The sequence below is a fragment of the Magallana gigas genome, chromosome 1 (genome assembly GCF_963853765.1).
Source record: "Magallana gigas chromosome 1, xbMagGiga1.1, whole genome shotgun sequence".
NCBI lineage: Eukaryota > Metazoa > Mollusca > Bivalvia > Ostreida > Ostreidae > Magallana > Magallana gigas.
The window spans coordinates 43,124,470-43,138,237 of record NC_088853.1 but is presented as its reverse complement, the minus strand read 5'-3'; the positions used below and the strand labels follow the sequence as shown (position 1 = coordinate 43,138,237).

General features: G+C 32.8%; 1 protein-coding gene across 2 annotated transcripts; it reads left to right on the top strand.

Annotated features, from left to right (window-relative positions):
* Positions 1-1,571: 1,571 nt before the first annotated feature.
* Positions 1,572-11,383, top strand: LOC136270328 (uncharacterized). 2 transcript variants are annotated; one of them, XM_066067704.1, is made up of 6 exons: positions 1,572-2,399; positions 3,547-3,626; positions 4,162-4,206; positions 4,635-4,706; positions 5,979-7,348; positions 7,904-8,042. In XM_066067704.1, the coding sequence occupies exons 1-5, from the start codon at positions 2,006-2,008 to the stop codon at positions 7,344-7,346; spliced, it is 1,959 nt and encodes a 652-aa protein (XP_065923776.1). In that variant the 5' UTR covers positions 1,572-2,005; the 3' UTR covers positions 7,347-7,348; positions 7,904-8,042. The 2 variants fall into 2 exon arrangements, with proteins under 2 accessions (XP_065923776.1, XP_065923781.1); XM_066067709.1 differs by lacking the exons at positions 1,572-2,399; positions 3,547-3,626; positions 4,162-4,206; positions 4,635-4,706 and adding an exon at positions 8,650-11,383 and having other exon boundaries at positions 6,988-7,348; positions 7,904-8,099.
* Positions 11,384-13,768: the final 2,385 nt, after the last annotated feature.

Below are 13,768 nucleotides of genomic sequence, written 5' to 3'. Positions count from 1 at the left end.
GTTGTTTCAAAACATTAGGGAAATCTAAAATAGTGTCAACATTGCAAGGCCCTTTTGTAGATTTAAAAGATTTAACGCTTATTTCTTATTCTTCTTGTATAAACAGTGTATTTAAGTTTTTACGTCTTTCCACCTTTCAGGTGAAAAGCCTTTTGTATTTCTTATGTTTTTTATTATTATTATTATTTTTATCAGGTCTTTCCACCTTTAAGGTGAAAGACCTTTTGTTTTCTTTATGTTTTTTATTCTTATTATTTTTCTTCTCTATTTTCCAAGGGACAGCTTTTTTATTATAAGACATATTGAAACAATTTTTTTCTTCATGCAATTGACCATTTAAAGTTATGGTACCAAATGACCCTGTGCTTGATAGCCCCAGGAACTTACAAAGTTATTGCCATTGTTTACGAAAAGCTTGTTATCGCTACTCCTCTGAAACCATAAGAGATACAGACATGGAATGTTTGCCATTGTCTTCATTACACTTAGAGGATTCTTCAATCTATTCATACCGAAAGATTCTGTGTTCCCCTTTTACAGTACATGTAGTAGTTATTTCCCCTGAAAGTATTTAAGTTTCTATAAAATTACTTTCAGGTTTTTTATTATTTGTCATAGAAACATTGGACTACTTGGGATGGAAGTGACTACCTTGGCCCAACAAAATAAGATAAAGGTCAAGGTCATTTGGAATTCCGTTAATTAATGAGTTTTTAAAACTCTCTCGTTTAGGGGGATTGAGAAAAACTTTTTCATGGATGTAATAGGACATCTTAAGACAATTTGAAATATAGCCCCTTGGCTCCCTTTTTAAAATAATAACAGAGTAATTGCCTCTATTAACAAAAAGATTGTTATCGCTACTCCTCTGAAACATAAGAGATAGAAATATTTACCAATGTCTTCAGTACACTTTGAGAATTCTTCAATCTATCATACTGAACGGATCTGAGGTCCCCTTCTAGTAGTTATTGCCCTTGAAAGTATTAAAATTTCCATAAAATCACATTCAAATTTTTTTTACTTATCATAGAGACTTCGGACCACTTGGGATGGAAGCGTCTACCTTGGCAAAAATAAAATGACATAACGGTCAAAGGTAAAGGTCATTTTGAAATCTCTTAATTAATGCGTTTTTAGATCTCTTTTGTTAAGTGCGGAAGATAATTTTTTTTCATGGATGTAGTAGGACATCAAAAAACATTTCAAAATATAACCCTTTGACCCTTACCATAAGACATTGATAGAGTTATTGCCCCTATTATACAAAATGTTTGTTATCGCTACTCCTCATTAACCGTTAGAGATAGAAACTTGAAACTTTTTCTAATGTATTCAGAACACTTACATGTAGACACTCCTTCAATCTATTCATACCGAAAGGGTTCAAGGTACCTTGTTAAGTAGTCATTGCCCCTGGAAGTTTCGAACATTAAAAAACCACAAATAACTTTTGAATCAATAATCAAAGATAAATCGGACCATTTGGTATTAAAGCGTCTACCTTGTCAGATCCAAATAACATAAAGGTCAAAGGTCAATGTCAAGTAATAAAAAAATTGCATACTTAAGTACCGGTCTCACTAAGAATCAGGTACCGTGGTTTAAAAATAAATGAGATATGGCCACAAAATGTACATTTAAAGTGTTTTTCATGCTTGAAAATTATTATTATAACACTAGATAATTTTAAAATCAAGTAAGTTTCTATAGAATTTCTCTAATCACTATTATTTTATAAGCTTACGAATCAGGCTCCGCCATTACGGTGTATACAAAATGTTAAAAATTTACATCGACTTGACACCTATTACTTGTTAGCTACAATCCCATATATATAATAAACAGTTACTTTGAATACTAATCCTAGGCCATGATAAAAAAAACTGGTGTGTTTATTTATATTTTATGAAATATAACGGTATAAAATACAGTTCTGAAAATCCGTTTTTGAGGTAAGAGTTATTCCCCTTTGAAAACTCTTTCGTGTTGCTGATGTAAACAAATGGCAGACGGCAGGTGTTCGGTCGCCTGTATATCTAGTGTAGTTAAAACAGACTGCAACGTATCTTCAAGATATCGAAATGACTGTGAAGTGAGGAGGTTGAGTGACTGTAACAGGCCCATTTTCAACCATTTGCGTCAGTTTTCTATTAACAGCGCCGACATTACAAGTGAAGGGCAATTGATTGCATTTCGATGCGGGCTGTTCGACACAGATCTTAGCTCATTCACCGTGTGCCCATTTCATAGAGACTCTCTAGGACTAGCATGGCAGCAGAGAGCCAAGTGTCAATATCCTTTTCACGAAGGGAAAGCTAAACCATACCGTAGTTTTTCTCTCCGAATGAGCAGACTTGTTTTCTCAAGCTTATCTACTTTGGTACCAGTTGGCTCAGGTATGTACATGTATCATGTCATAATAATGAATATACTATTTCATTCTGCTTTTGCACATATTTTTGAGACAATGAAAATATAATAAAAAGCTTATATACAAGAGTTATTTACTAAGTCAGACTTTAGAAATTTATGGGGTTTTTTTTTTAGGGGGGGGGGTGCCATTCTTTAACAAGATCTTCACTGTTATTGTATATTAATATTACGACCAGGTACATATATAAATTGTACAATTAAAATTCAGTGGTATTTCATGTTGCCAATTATTTACTTCCTGAGAATATGATTCAAATTTATAACAAATTTTATTGCTTATACCCCATCTCTAACTCAAATAATTGATTGATTTATGCTTATTTTTAACCCCATTTTGTCATGTTAATAATTAATATATGAAATGTGTTTTAGAAATTTAAAGTATTCAGCATATTTTACGAATATTTATAAATTAAACTAGTGGACTTAAACATGCAAAGTTATATACTTAGGTATTGAATCATTATTTTTTGAAAGATATAGTCTCATAACTGCAGCGGTGTGTGCATACAAATTGAGTAACGCGCACTAGCGCGTTATGAAAATTTGTCTGCACACACCGCTGCAGTTATGAGACTATATCTTTCAAAAAATAATGATTTAATGCTTATATTTACATTTTTAAAACTTTTTGCCTTGTTTGCAAATGTGATTTATCCGTCAAAATTTCTGTTTTATCCTAAGGGTAAGTTCAAATTAATGGAAGAGCCACTGTAACAGCCACAAGCGTGAACTTTGAGTCTCGCTTGTGACTTTGCATTTTACAGCGTTCAACGTTTGTGACGTCATAATAAAACTAGTCATTCTAACCTATGAGTACCCTGTGTGTGTTACGGTCTTATAACTGCAGTGTCTTTTCACACACTTTACATGCAAAAAATATTTGGAATGTAAATATATTATATTAAAACTATACAATTTTCAAGGCATCCCATGTAGCCACCTTAGGAATGTATCTTATCAAATCAGCTGACTGACTGCAACTATAAAATAACAAAATTCCAGGGGAAAGAAGTAGGATTTCCATAAATTTAACATATTATTAATAAATCATTGTATGTATGTTATAATCTGTACTTAATCATTTTGAAAAATTTGTTTATATTTTAGGCATATGTCGTAAGTGTATTGACCTTGTACACAACCTACCTGATAATCATGAGGATCCTCTAAATCAAACAGACATAAAGGTAAAACTACTGTAACATTACAATTATAAAACCAACAAAAAAGAATTATTTGTTTGATGCACTCCAACAGACCTGCAAATTAAAAATTGCATGCTGAAACCCAAATATTACTACTTTAGTGTTAAGGATTATTTTGTTCGCAAAAAATACTTGATTGTTATTATGATTATCTATGTACAAGCTAATTTTTAAAAATACCGACCTCATATTAACCCATCTTGAAAAATGTGGGGTTCCTAATAGAGTACTCTAACTAAAATTCTTTCATGCTCACCTTATTGTCTAGAAATGTAAATGCTTGATGCAAATTCAGTAATAAAGTATCAAAATATTTTGATATCTTTTTATAACAATTAAATTTAATTATCACGACTGGAGTTAAAGAAAATTTATTTATAAATGCCAAAAATGTTATTGCATTGCCACTTCTAGAAAATTCTACAATTTGTACAATATACAAAATTAATATACATGTAAGACCTACTGTTATTCATATTTTTTATAACTCTTTGAATTTTTATTCTTTTCTTCTCAGAATGATAATGATAATGAGAAGAATATATCAGCTGAAATCACACAGGTAAATTTTTATAAAATTCTATCATAAGAAAATTTCACATTTAGGCCAAAATAACATTATTGTTTGTTTGGAATTGCCTCCCGCTTCATTGAACTGCTTCCAGTTTATAAAATTTGATCATCAGAAAGAAAGCCTTTTTTTTAATATGGAGATTTTTATTTACCAATTTTTGATTACTGAAACTTTAAAAAAAAAAATAAAAAAAAAAATGTTCCCTCCCTCCTGGGTCCAGAAACCTCCAGGCCGCAATTCCAAGCAAACAAATTTTAAAGGATGGCCTTAAAGTACATGCATTTGAAATCCTAAAATCACAAAATGAAAGCTTTTGACACATATAATTATGTCAGTGGTAATTTTAAGATTTTATCAAGCTAATTCTTTGATGCAAACATTTTTAAGAAATTAATTACAGATAAATTTATTTACAGAGATGTGCTGCGTACAGTCTTCGTCCAATTAACATTGAGAATGGTGGGGATTGCATTGAACATTCAGACCAGGTACAAAATATTAAGGGAACTTAATGTGTTGATCAAGAACTTATTTCATATTTTTCTAATCATCCACAATAATTATATAAATATCATTTGTCTGTCTATCTGTAAACTTATCACAAATTAGATTTTGTCTTTAGTACCCTTGTGCTTATCTATTAAAATTAGCACACAGTATACTTGAGCAATTTTCTTTCAATTGTACACAAAGGGTGCCCCCCCCCCCCCCAATAGAGAGAGAAACAGACAGAATAGAGAACATAGAGTTGGTGTCGTAAACATTCTTATAAAAACTATTGTATTTTTTAAGATTCAAATTTAATCATTTAAACCTGAAAAAAAAATATCCCTTATATAATTAGTTAGTGATAGATTTTGATGTCAATTATTGGTCAAGGTCATAGCAGAGATTACTGATAGTGTAAATACTTTTTACTATCTTTTTTTAGCTCACCCAAATCAAAAGTTAAAGTGAGCTGTTGCCTGCCACCCGTCTGTAAACTTTTCAAATGTTTTACTGCTAACTACACTCCCTGGCAAAATTTAATTCCAGTTTGGGGAGTTAGTTTTTGGGTGATTAAATGGATGAAACCACATGGTGTGAATTGGTGATTCTGGGTGATTAACATAAACCTGGTACAAACTTTTAAGCATCTTTATGAAAAGGGAACTTGAAACTGTTTAAATATTTAAGGTTTAACCCTTTTCAAAGGGGAGATACTTACTAAACAGTGAAAATAGTGTAACAATTGCACTAGAAATACCAATATTTAACAAAAACATCTTAGTTTTTATAGTTGGGATTCTAAATTATTAAAATGGTGACCCTATAACTATAATATAACTCCCTATACATTTTTTAAAAGATTATTTAATATCAATGGAAGAACCACTGTAACAGCCACTACCATGAAGTATGATTTTTGCTTATGAAGTTGAACTTGACTAGAGTAGTGTTCAACATTTTTGACCTCCCCATCCATGTTATTTCATTTTAAATGTAATTGCAGCTCATCTCACATTTTACAATCAAAATACTGGTAGATGTAGAATGATTGGTATATATACATGTATATTGACAAGTTTGAACCATGTACATGTATCTGTCTAAACAAATCATGCAATTTTTATATAAAAATACATACACATGTATATACTGTAACAATGGAAATTAAGATGCATCATATTTCATGATAAGTATATTTAAACTTTTATGATTCTGTTCATTACTGTTCTGAAATATTTTAATGATTTTAATATGGTTTGCATTGCTTTCAGCTTTCATCACAGGAGAGCCAACATCTGTCTCAAACTTCAAACTGGAGTGAGGAAAATTCTCTAGGATTAGAGACATTGAACAGTATTGTCCATACCATTTCTAATGGAAACCTCAGTCCATTGAAATACCAACTGCAAAAACCTCTTCAGGACATTACGTCACAAAGTAGAAATTACATACAGAAGAAAGCATCACAAATGGTACATAGTATCCTGGAATTGGTTGCTCCTGGACAATCAGAAGATCTACTGAAACTCATGGTGGAGCCTGTAACAAACACCAACCACCAAGAAACAGAAAACCTTTTGGAAATACTGACTAAAATCTACAACGATTCCACATACAAGGCTGTGAAAGATCAGACTCTATCTATTATGGCTGGACTTACAACAAAAGAGGACCTCAAGAACAGAATCCCAGGACTTACAAACTATCATATTGACAAAGTTCGAGCTGTTACACCAGACCAAATATTTCAGAAGGTAAACCAACCTCCAAAGAAAAGACAAAAAATGGATCAAACTAAACTAGAGCACTGTCTCTCATTTTTCTTCAGCTCCTCTTTTCACCAACTGGTGTCTTATGGTACAAGAGATTTGGAGCTTGACTCTGGTGAAATAGTTGTAATTCCAGATGTGGTTCGCACTGCTTGCCATTCTTTTATAATTGAAATGTATGAAAAACATTGCAAAGACACTGACTTCTCACCACTGTCAAGGGCTACACTATTTCGCATCCTACATGCATGCTCGGCTTCCAAACGGCGCAACCTCCATGGCTTAGACAACATTACAGCAGATGGCCTTGCTGCTTTTAAGTCTTTGTGTAACATCTTGAAGAATCTAGAGCTCAAAGGAACCATAGACAAAGATATGAAATCTACCTTGACACAACTTCTCACAGATGGTCAAAATTATCTGAAGAGAACCTTCAAGTTCCATGTCTCTCTAGACTCAGCTTGTTCTGACCATTGTATACAGTGGGCTTGCAGTGATCCTAAAGATGTCAAATTTCAGTCCGTATGCAACCATGAGCACACAGACAGCTGTCAAGAGTGTGAAAAATTATCAGTCGTCCTTGATCAGATGTGCTCTTTGAATCTAGATGATGATGAGGCAGTAGATGTTATAGAGGCAAGAAACAACATCCAAGCATGGAAAGCCCACATCCTAAGAACAATCAACCAAGACCGCAGCAGAGTAGATCTTCTAGACACTTTGAAAACATCTCAAATACTGCTGGTGATGGACTGGGCCATGAATTTCTCCCTCTTTTACATCGAGAGAAGCAGTCAGACTGGTTTGGTCAAAAAGGGATCTCGTGGCATGTCACTGTTGGCATCACTAAAGATAATAATGGATCTCTAAAGGTAACAATCAATATTTACATACATTTGCAAATATGTTTCCTTATATAATCCTATAGCGAATAGCGAAAACGTTCAATTCTGTATGAACTTTTTCATGACGTCACAATGATCATAGCACGCGCTTATCGCTTGGATTATTGTAAACTTAGAGTCTTGGTAATTTTGACAGATCTAGGCGATTAATTTGTCTTTTTCAAATGTAAATATAAGTAATAAACAGCAATGCTTTTGAGTTCACGGGATATGAAATTGGTTGGTATGTAATCAAATCAACCGAGAAGCCCTTTGGGATTCACAGGATTTGATAACGTGACCAACTTCATAACCCGGTGAACTTTTTAAATTGATGTTTATTTCTTATTAAAATGAAGAAAATATTGTAAAGGAATTATTACAAAAGCAATAATTTAATCAACAAGTGAGTTTTTATCTAATAAAATATCAGATATTATAAAAATCTGGCCAGATGAGCAGTAGAAAAATTTTAACTCTAATTAAGGAAGTAATTAAGAGTTTATTGTACACTTATTAAAACAAATGTTCTAATTTTTTCAGCATAGTACTTGGGTGCACATTCTGGAAAGTGGCAAACAGGACTGGTTTGCTGTAGCATCAATCCTGGAACATACTCTTTCAACTGTGGCTCAGCAGTATCCCAATATGAAAGAGGCGTTCCTAAGATCTGACAATGCTGGATGTTATCACAATGGATTTCTCTGGAGTTCAATTCCTAGCATATCTGAGAGAACAGGTGAATAAGAAACTTTTCTTAATATGCTAAATATTATTGAATCATGATTTTTTTAAGTATACAGTCTCATAACTGCAGCAGTGTGTGCATACAAATTGAGTAACGCGCGTTATGAAAATTTGTATGCAAGCATCGCTGCAGTTATGAGACTGTATACTTAAAAAAATCATGATTAAATGCTTATATTTACATTATTTTAACTTCATGCCTTGTCTGAAAATGTGATTTATACCTTAAAATTCCTATCTTATCCTAAGGGTAAGTTCATATTAATGGAAGAGCCACAGTAACAGCCGCAAGAGTGAACTTTGATTTTCGCTTGTGACGTTGCAGTTAACAGCGTTTAACGTATTTGACGTCATAATAAAATTCATCATTTTAACCTTTGAGTACCCTGTGTGCATTACAGTATTATAACTGCTGTAGCTTTCAACACACTATACAAGCAAAAAAATATGTGAAATGTAAATATCAGCATTTACATGAAATCTGTGATGTTTTTATTCTGTAAACTGCTATGAGGTGTGTAATTTTCTTGTAACATTTGCAGGAATCGTTGTTAAAAGATTCAACTTTAGTGAGGCACAAGCAGGGAAATCATATTGTGATGCCAAAATTGCTCATCTTAGGAAGAAAATGAGATTGTATGTAGCAAATGGCAATGATATCAAGTTTCCAGCTGACATGAAGATGGCCATAGATACAAGTGGAGGAGTTGCTGGATGCCAGGTAGCAGTTGTTGATGTTGATTACACCCATCAGCTGTTATTTGGCCACAAATGGAGGGATGTACGTTTCATCACTGATTTTGAAATTGATTCTTCCTTGATGACCACTCACCGTGCGTTTGACATTGGTCAGGGAAATGTTATTGACGCAACATTAATGGTCTCCTTACCACAGAGTTCAACGGATCTACGAATACTCTCCAACTTCATGACACCAGAAAAGCAGGAAGGACAAATACAAACTCCATGTACTGTGAAAGAACCTGTTCAGTGCTTCCCTTGTTCCGAAGAAGGCTGTTTACAAAGTTTTTGCACCTTTGAAGAATATGAGGAACATATGTATTTTGAGAGGCACACGTTTGAATTTCATCAAAATTCAAACATGTCTACATTTGACAAAGTTAAACTGAGATGGGCAGAAAAATGTAACATGCATGAAAGTGAAGAGCAGATCATCATGCCAACAGCCCTGTCTGACAGTGGTGGAAAAGGTTCTAGCATAAGAGGATGGGCTCTTAAGAAAGAAAAGAAACAAGTTCGGTTCAAACAGCACGTGCGCAATTACCTGAACGAGGTATTCAAGACTGGAGCGGAGGTTGGGAGGAAGGCTAATCCAGCAGAGGTTGCTTTGAACATGAGAGCACTGACAAACGATAGGGGAGAGCGCATTTTTGCAGCTCAGGACTGTTTAAAGCCAAGTCAAATCATTTCCTATTTCTCCAGGCTCACATCACAATCCAAGGATTCCTCGAAACAAGGGAGCAGAGAAATAGCAGAAGAAGAGGATGATGAATACCTGGAGCACGTTATCAGGGAAATTGAAATTCAGGAAATCAAAGACACTGTGAATGCGCTGTGATCAGGAAAGAGAAACCTTTGTTCAGCTATGTACATGTAATTTACGTTACATATTTCATAACAGATTCATAATTCCAAATGCAAATGACTGTAAACCTTAACTCTATATCTAGAATTTCCAACAAATTAGTTTTATCATGTTTATGACTACAATATATATTATATACATGTATAAGACAAATCAAGATAAATGTTATTTCAAAATTTTCCTAAGGTTGCATAATCAAGTTCTGTAATTTAGAATTCTTTCTCTGTATTAAAATTCAAATAACCAGTATTTATTTTAAATAGTGTGTAACTGATACCAGTATTCCATTCAATTTTTTACCCTTGCAATATATATGATGACTTTAACTTCTTATTGTAAAAAGGTTACCAATATGCAGGGACACATTTTTGCCACTTTCATTGTTATGCAACAAAATCAAATTTTGTTTTTACACTTGATATATTCTTCAAATGTTTTTGAATTTATTTGTGCAATCAAATTTTGTTTCTTTTTTCTAAATTGAAAAATTGCAATTACATTATATGTAGGTATGATGCAAGCAATAACTGCAGTGCATGATGTTGGAGGTTACATATCCTCCCCCGCCCCCTTGATAAAATTACAGCATATTATTTGCTGTTTTCTAATTTATTCTTTTGGAGACAATATTATGCAAAAAACAATAGGTATGTCTTTTTTTTGGTTAATCACATGTATTGTTATCTTTCATATGCACTTAAGAATTTACATGTTCACTTACTGTACAGTTCTGTCATTTTATGTGTTGTCATAAGTCAAGTGCTTAAAGGTTAATTTCCAAGACTGTTGTTCTAAAATTAATTAAATGATTTTTACAAGTTCTTCATAGTCACCATAGATTTGTCAACTTTATAGATATAAACTGATTTTTAACAAAAGATATAATAATAACAATACATGAAGTTATTGACAATTTTTTCATATGAAGGGATTTCAACAATCCATTGATTCTGTTTATGGTGGTAGTTTTTTAGGAAAAAATGGGCAATTTTCTTTTTAGAAACCTATTTATGTGAGACAATATGCTTTCTAAAATAACAAAAGAAAATTTTGATTTTGTTTTGTGAACATATATTGCCAAAAAGTTATAGTGAAAAAGGTTTTCAAAGGTGAATTTTAAAATATTGTGGTTTTGTTGCCATGGATACCACCTCTAATTGGTAAAATCACACATATCTAATTCTGGAATTTTATTATTCATATGATGACTTTTATAACTATTTATAATTGGGAACAAAAGCTGATCAGAAGTTTTTAATATTTTGACATAAAAAAGACCAAATTTGTAGTTTTCGGTTTTGGCTATTTTTTGCAATATGAACCCCTTTTAATTTGCATTTCAAGAAAAATGTGCTTAATATCTATAAGAATTTGAATGATTTTTTAAAACACCATATTATCCTCTTAATAAACCAACAAAAACAAAATATCATTCTTTTTTCATTTTCTTGCTGTCATGGAATTTTAAATGCTATTTTCCTTTAATGTACAGAGCTATTTGGAGTCTTGTTGCTATGGAAAATATTACGTGGATATTTCCATAGCAACAGCCTGAATTTTGCCGAATGGTGTTTAGGTTTAGCTTACATGACTGTAGTCTCTTGTAATAAAGAAAGGTTATATCAATTGGGTAACCCCTATGATTCACTCTCTGTCTGATTCTTAGTGAGACCAGTACTTAATCTTTTGACTCTTTTGTCTGAAGTAATGCAGATTAAAAAATACTTTATTCTATTGAAGTAGTTTTATTTCAAACATAAAACACAATGAGGTAGAAAGACCTGTAATTGTTCGAGAACAATTAGTCTACTAATTATTAGGTCTTTCCACCTTTCAGGTGAAATACCTTTTGTATTTCTTACGTTTTTCATTATTTTTTTTTCTTCTCTTTTTTTCCAGGGACAGCTTTCTTATTTTTTAAGAGTTATTGAAACAATTTTTTCCTTATGTTATTGGCCATTAGAAGTTATGGTACCAAATGTCATTTTGCTTGATAACTCCCAGAGTTTTACTAAGTTATTGCCCTTGTGTACGAAAAGCTTGTTATCGCTACTCCTCTGAAACCATAAGAGATAGAAACTTGGAACTTTAACTAATGTTTTCAGTACACTTAGAGGGTTCTTCAATCTATTCATACCGAAAGGATCTGAGCCCCCCCCACCCCTTCTAGTAGTTATTGCCCCTGAAAGTATTTAAATTTCCATAAAATCTTCCATATTACATATCATAGAGACTTCTGACCACTTGGGATGGAAGCATCTACCTTGGCTGAACAAAATGACATAACGGTCAAAGGTCAAGGTCATTTTGAAATCTCTTTATTAATGAGTTTTTAGATCTCTTTTGTTTAGGGTGGTAGAAAAAAACTTTTTTATGGATGTAGTAGGACATCTCAAGACATTTCAAAATGTAACCCTTTGACCCTTACCATGTAACAATTATAGACTTATTGCCCCTATTGTACAAAATCCTTGTTATCGCTACTCCTCTGAAACCATAAGAGATAGAAACTTGGAACTTTCAACAATGTCTTTAGTACACTTAAAATAAAGTAAAATATCTGAGCCCACCTCCTTTAGCTATTGCCCCTGAAAGTATTTACATTTCCAAAAAATCACTTCCAACTTTTTTATTACTTATCATAGAGACTTTCGACCACTTGGGATTGAAGCGTCTACCTTGACCCCCAAAAAATGACATAAAGGTCAAAGGTCAAGGTCATTTTGAAATCTCTTAATGAGATTTTAGATCTCTTTTGTTTAGGGTGGTAGAGACAAACTTTTTCATGGATATAGTAGGACATCTCAAGACATTTCAAAATATAACCCTTTAACCCTAAACATGTAACAATTATATAGTTATTGCCCGTATTGTACAAAATGCATGTTATCGCGACTACTCATTAACCGTTAGAGATAGAAATTTGGAACTTTTACTAATGAATTCAGAACACTTAGACGCTCCTTCAATCTATTCATACCGACAGGGTTTGAAGTCCCTTTCTAGCAGTTATTGCCCCTGAAAGTTTCAAACATTCAATAAAAAACACAAATATTTTTTGAATCAATAATCATAGACACATCGGACCACTTGGTATTGAAGCGTCTACCTTGTCAGATCAAAATGACATAAAGGTCAAAGTCAAACAATAAAAATTTGCAATTTTAATCGTTTGACAATTTTTTATCAAGTAACACAGAAAAAATACTTTATGCTATTGAAGCAATCTTATTTCAAACATAAAAAAACAATGAAGTGGAAAGACCTTTAATTGTTCGAGAACAATTAGTCTACTAGTTATTATTATTTTTTTTCCCTTTTTTTAGGGACAGCTTTTTTATTTCAAGAGATAATGGCCAATTAAAAATTATGGTACCAAATAACCCTTTGCTTGATAACTCTCAGAACTTACAAAGTTATTGCCCTTTTGTACGAAAAGCTTGTTATCGCTACTCCTCTGAAACCATAAGAGATAGAGACTTCGAACTTTTACCAATGTTTTCAGTACACTTATAGGGCTCTTCAATCTTTTCATACCGAAAGGATCTGAGCCCCCATTCTAGTAGTTATTGCCCCTGAAAGTGTTGAAATTTCTATAAAATCACTTCCAACTTTTTTATCATTTGTCATAGAGACATCAGACCATTTGGGATGGAAGCATCTACCTTGGCCGAACAAAATGACATAAAGGTCAAGGTCATTTGGAAATCTGTAAATTAATGAGTTTTTATATATATTTTGTACAGGGTGGTAGATACTCCTATGAAACCATAAGAGATAGAGACTTCGAACGTTTACCAATGTCTTCAGTACACTTATAGGGCTCTTCAATCTATTCATACCGAAAGGATCTGAGGTCCCTTTTAAGTAGTTATTGCCCCTGAAAGTGTTGACATTTCTATAAAATCACTTCCAACTTTTTTATTATTTGTCTTAGAGACTGTGGGCCACTTGGGATGGAAGCGTCTACCTTGGTCAAACAAAATGACATTAAGGCCAAAGGTAAAGGTCATTTGGAAATCTCCTTATTAATGAGTTTTTAGATCTCTTTTGTT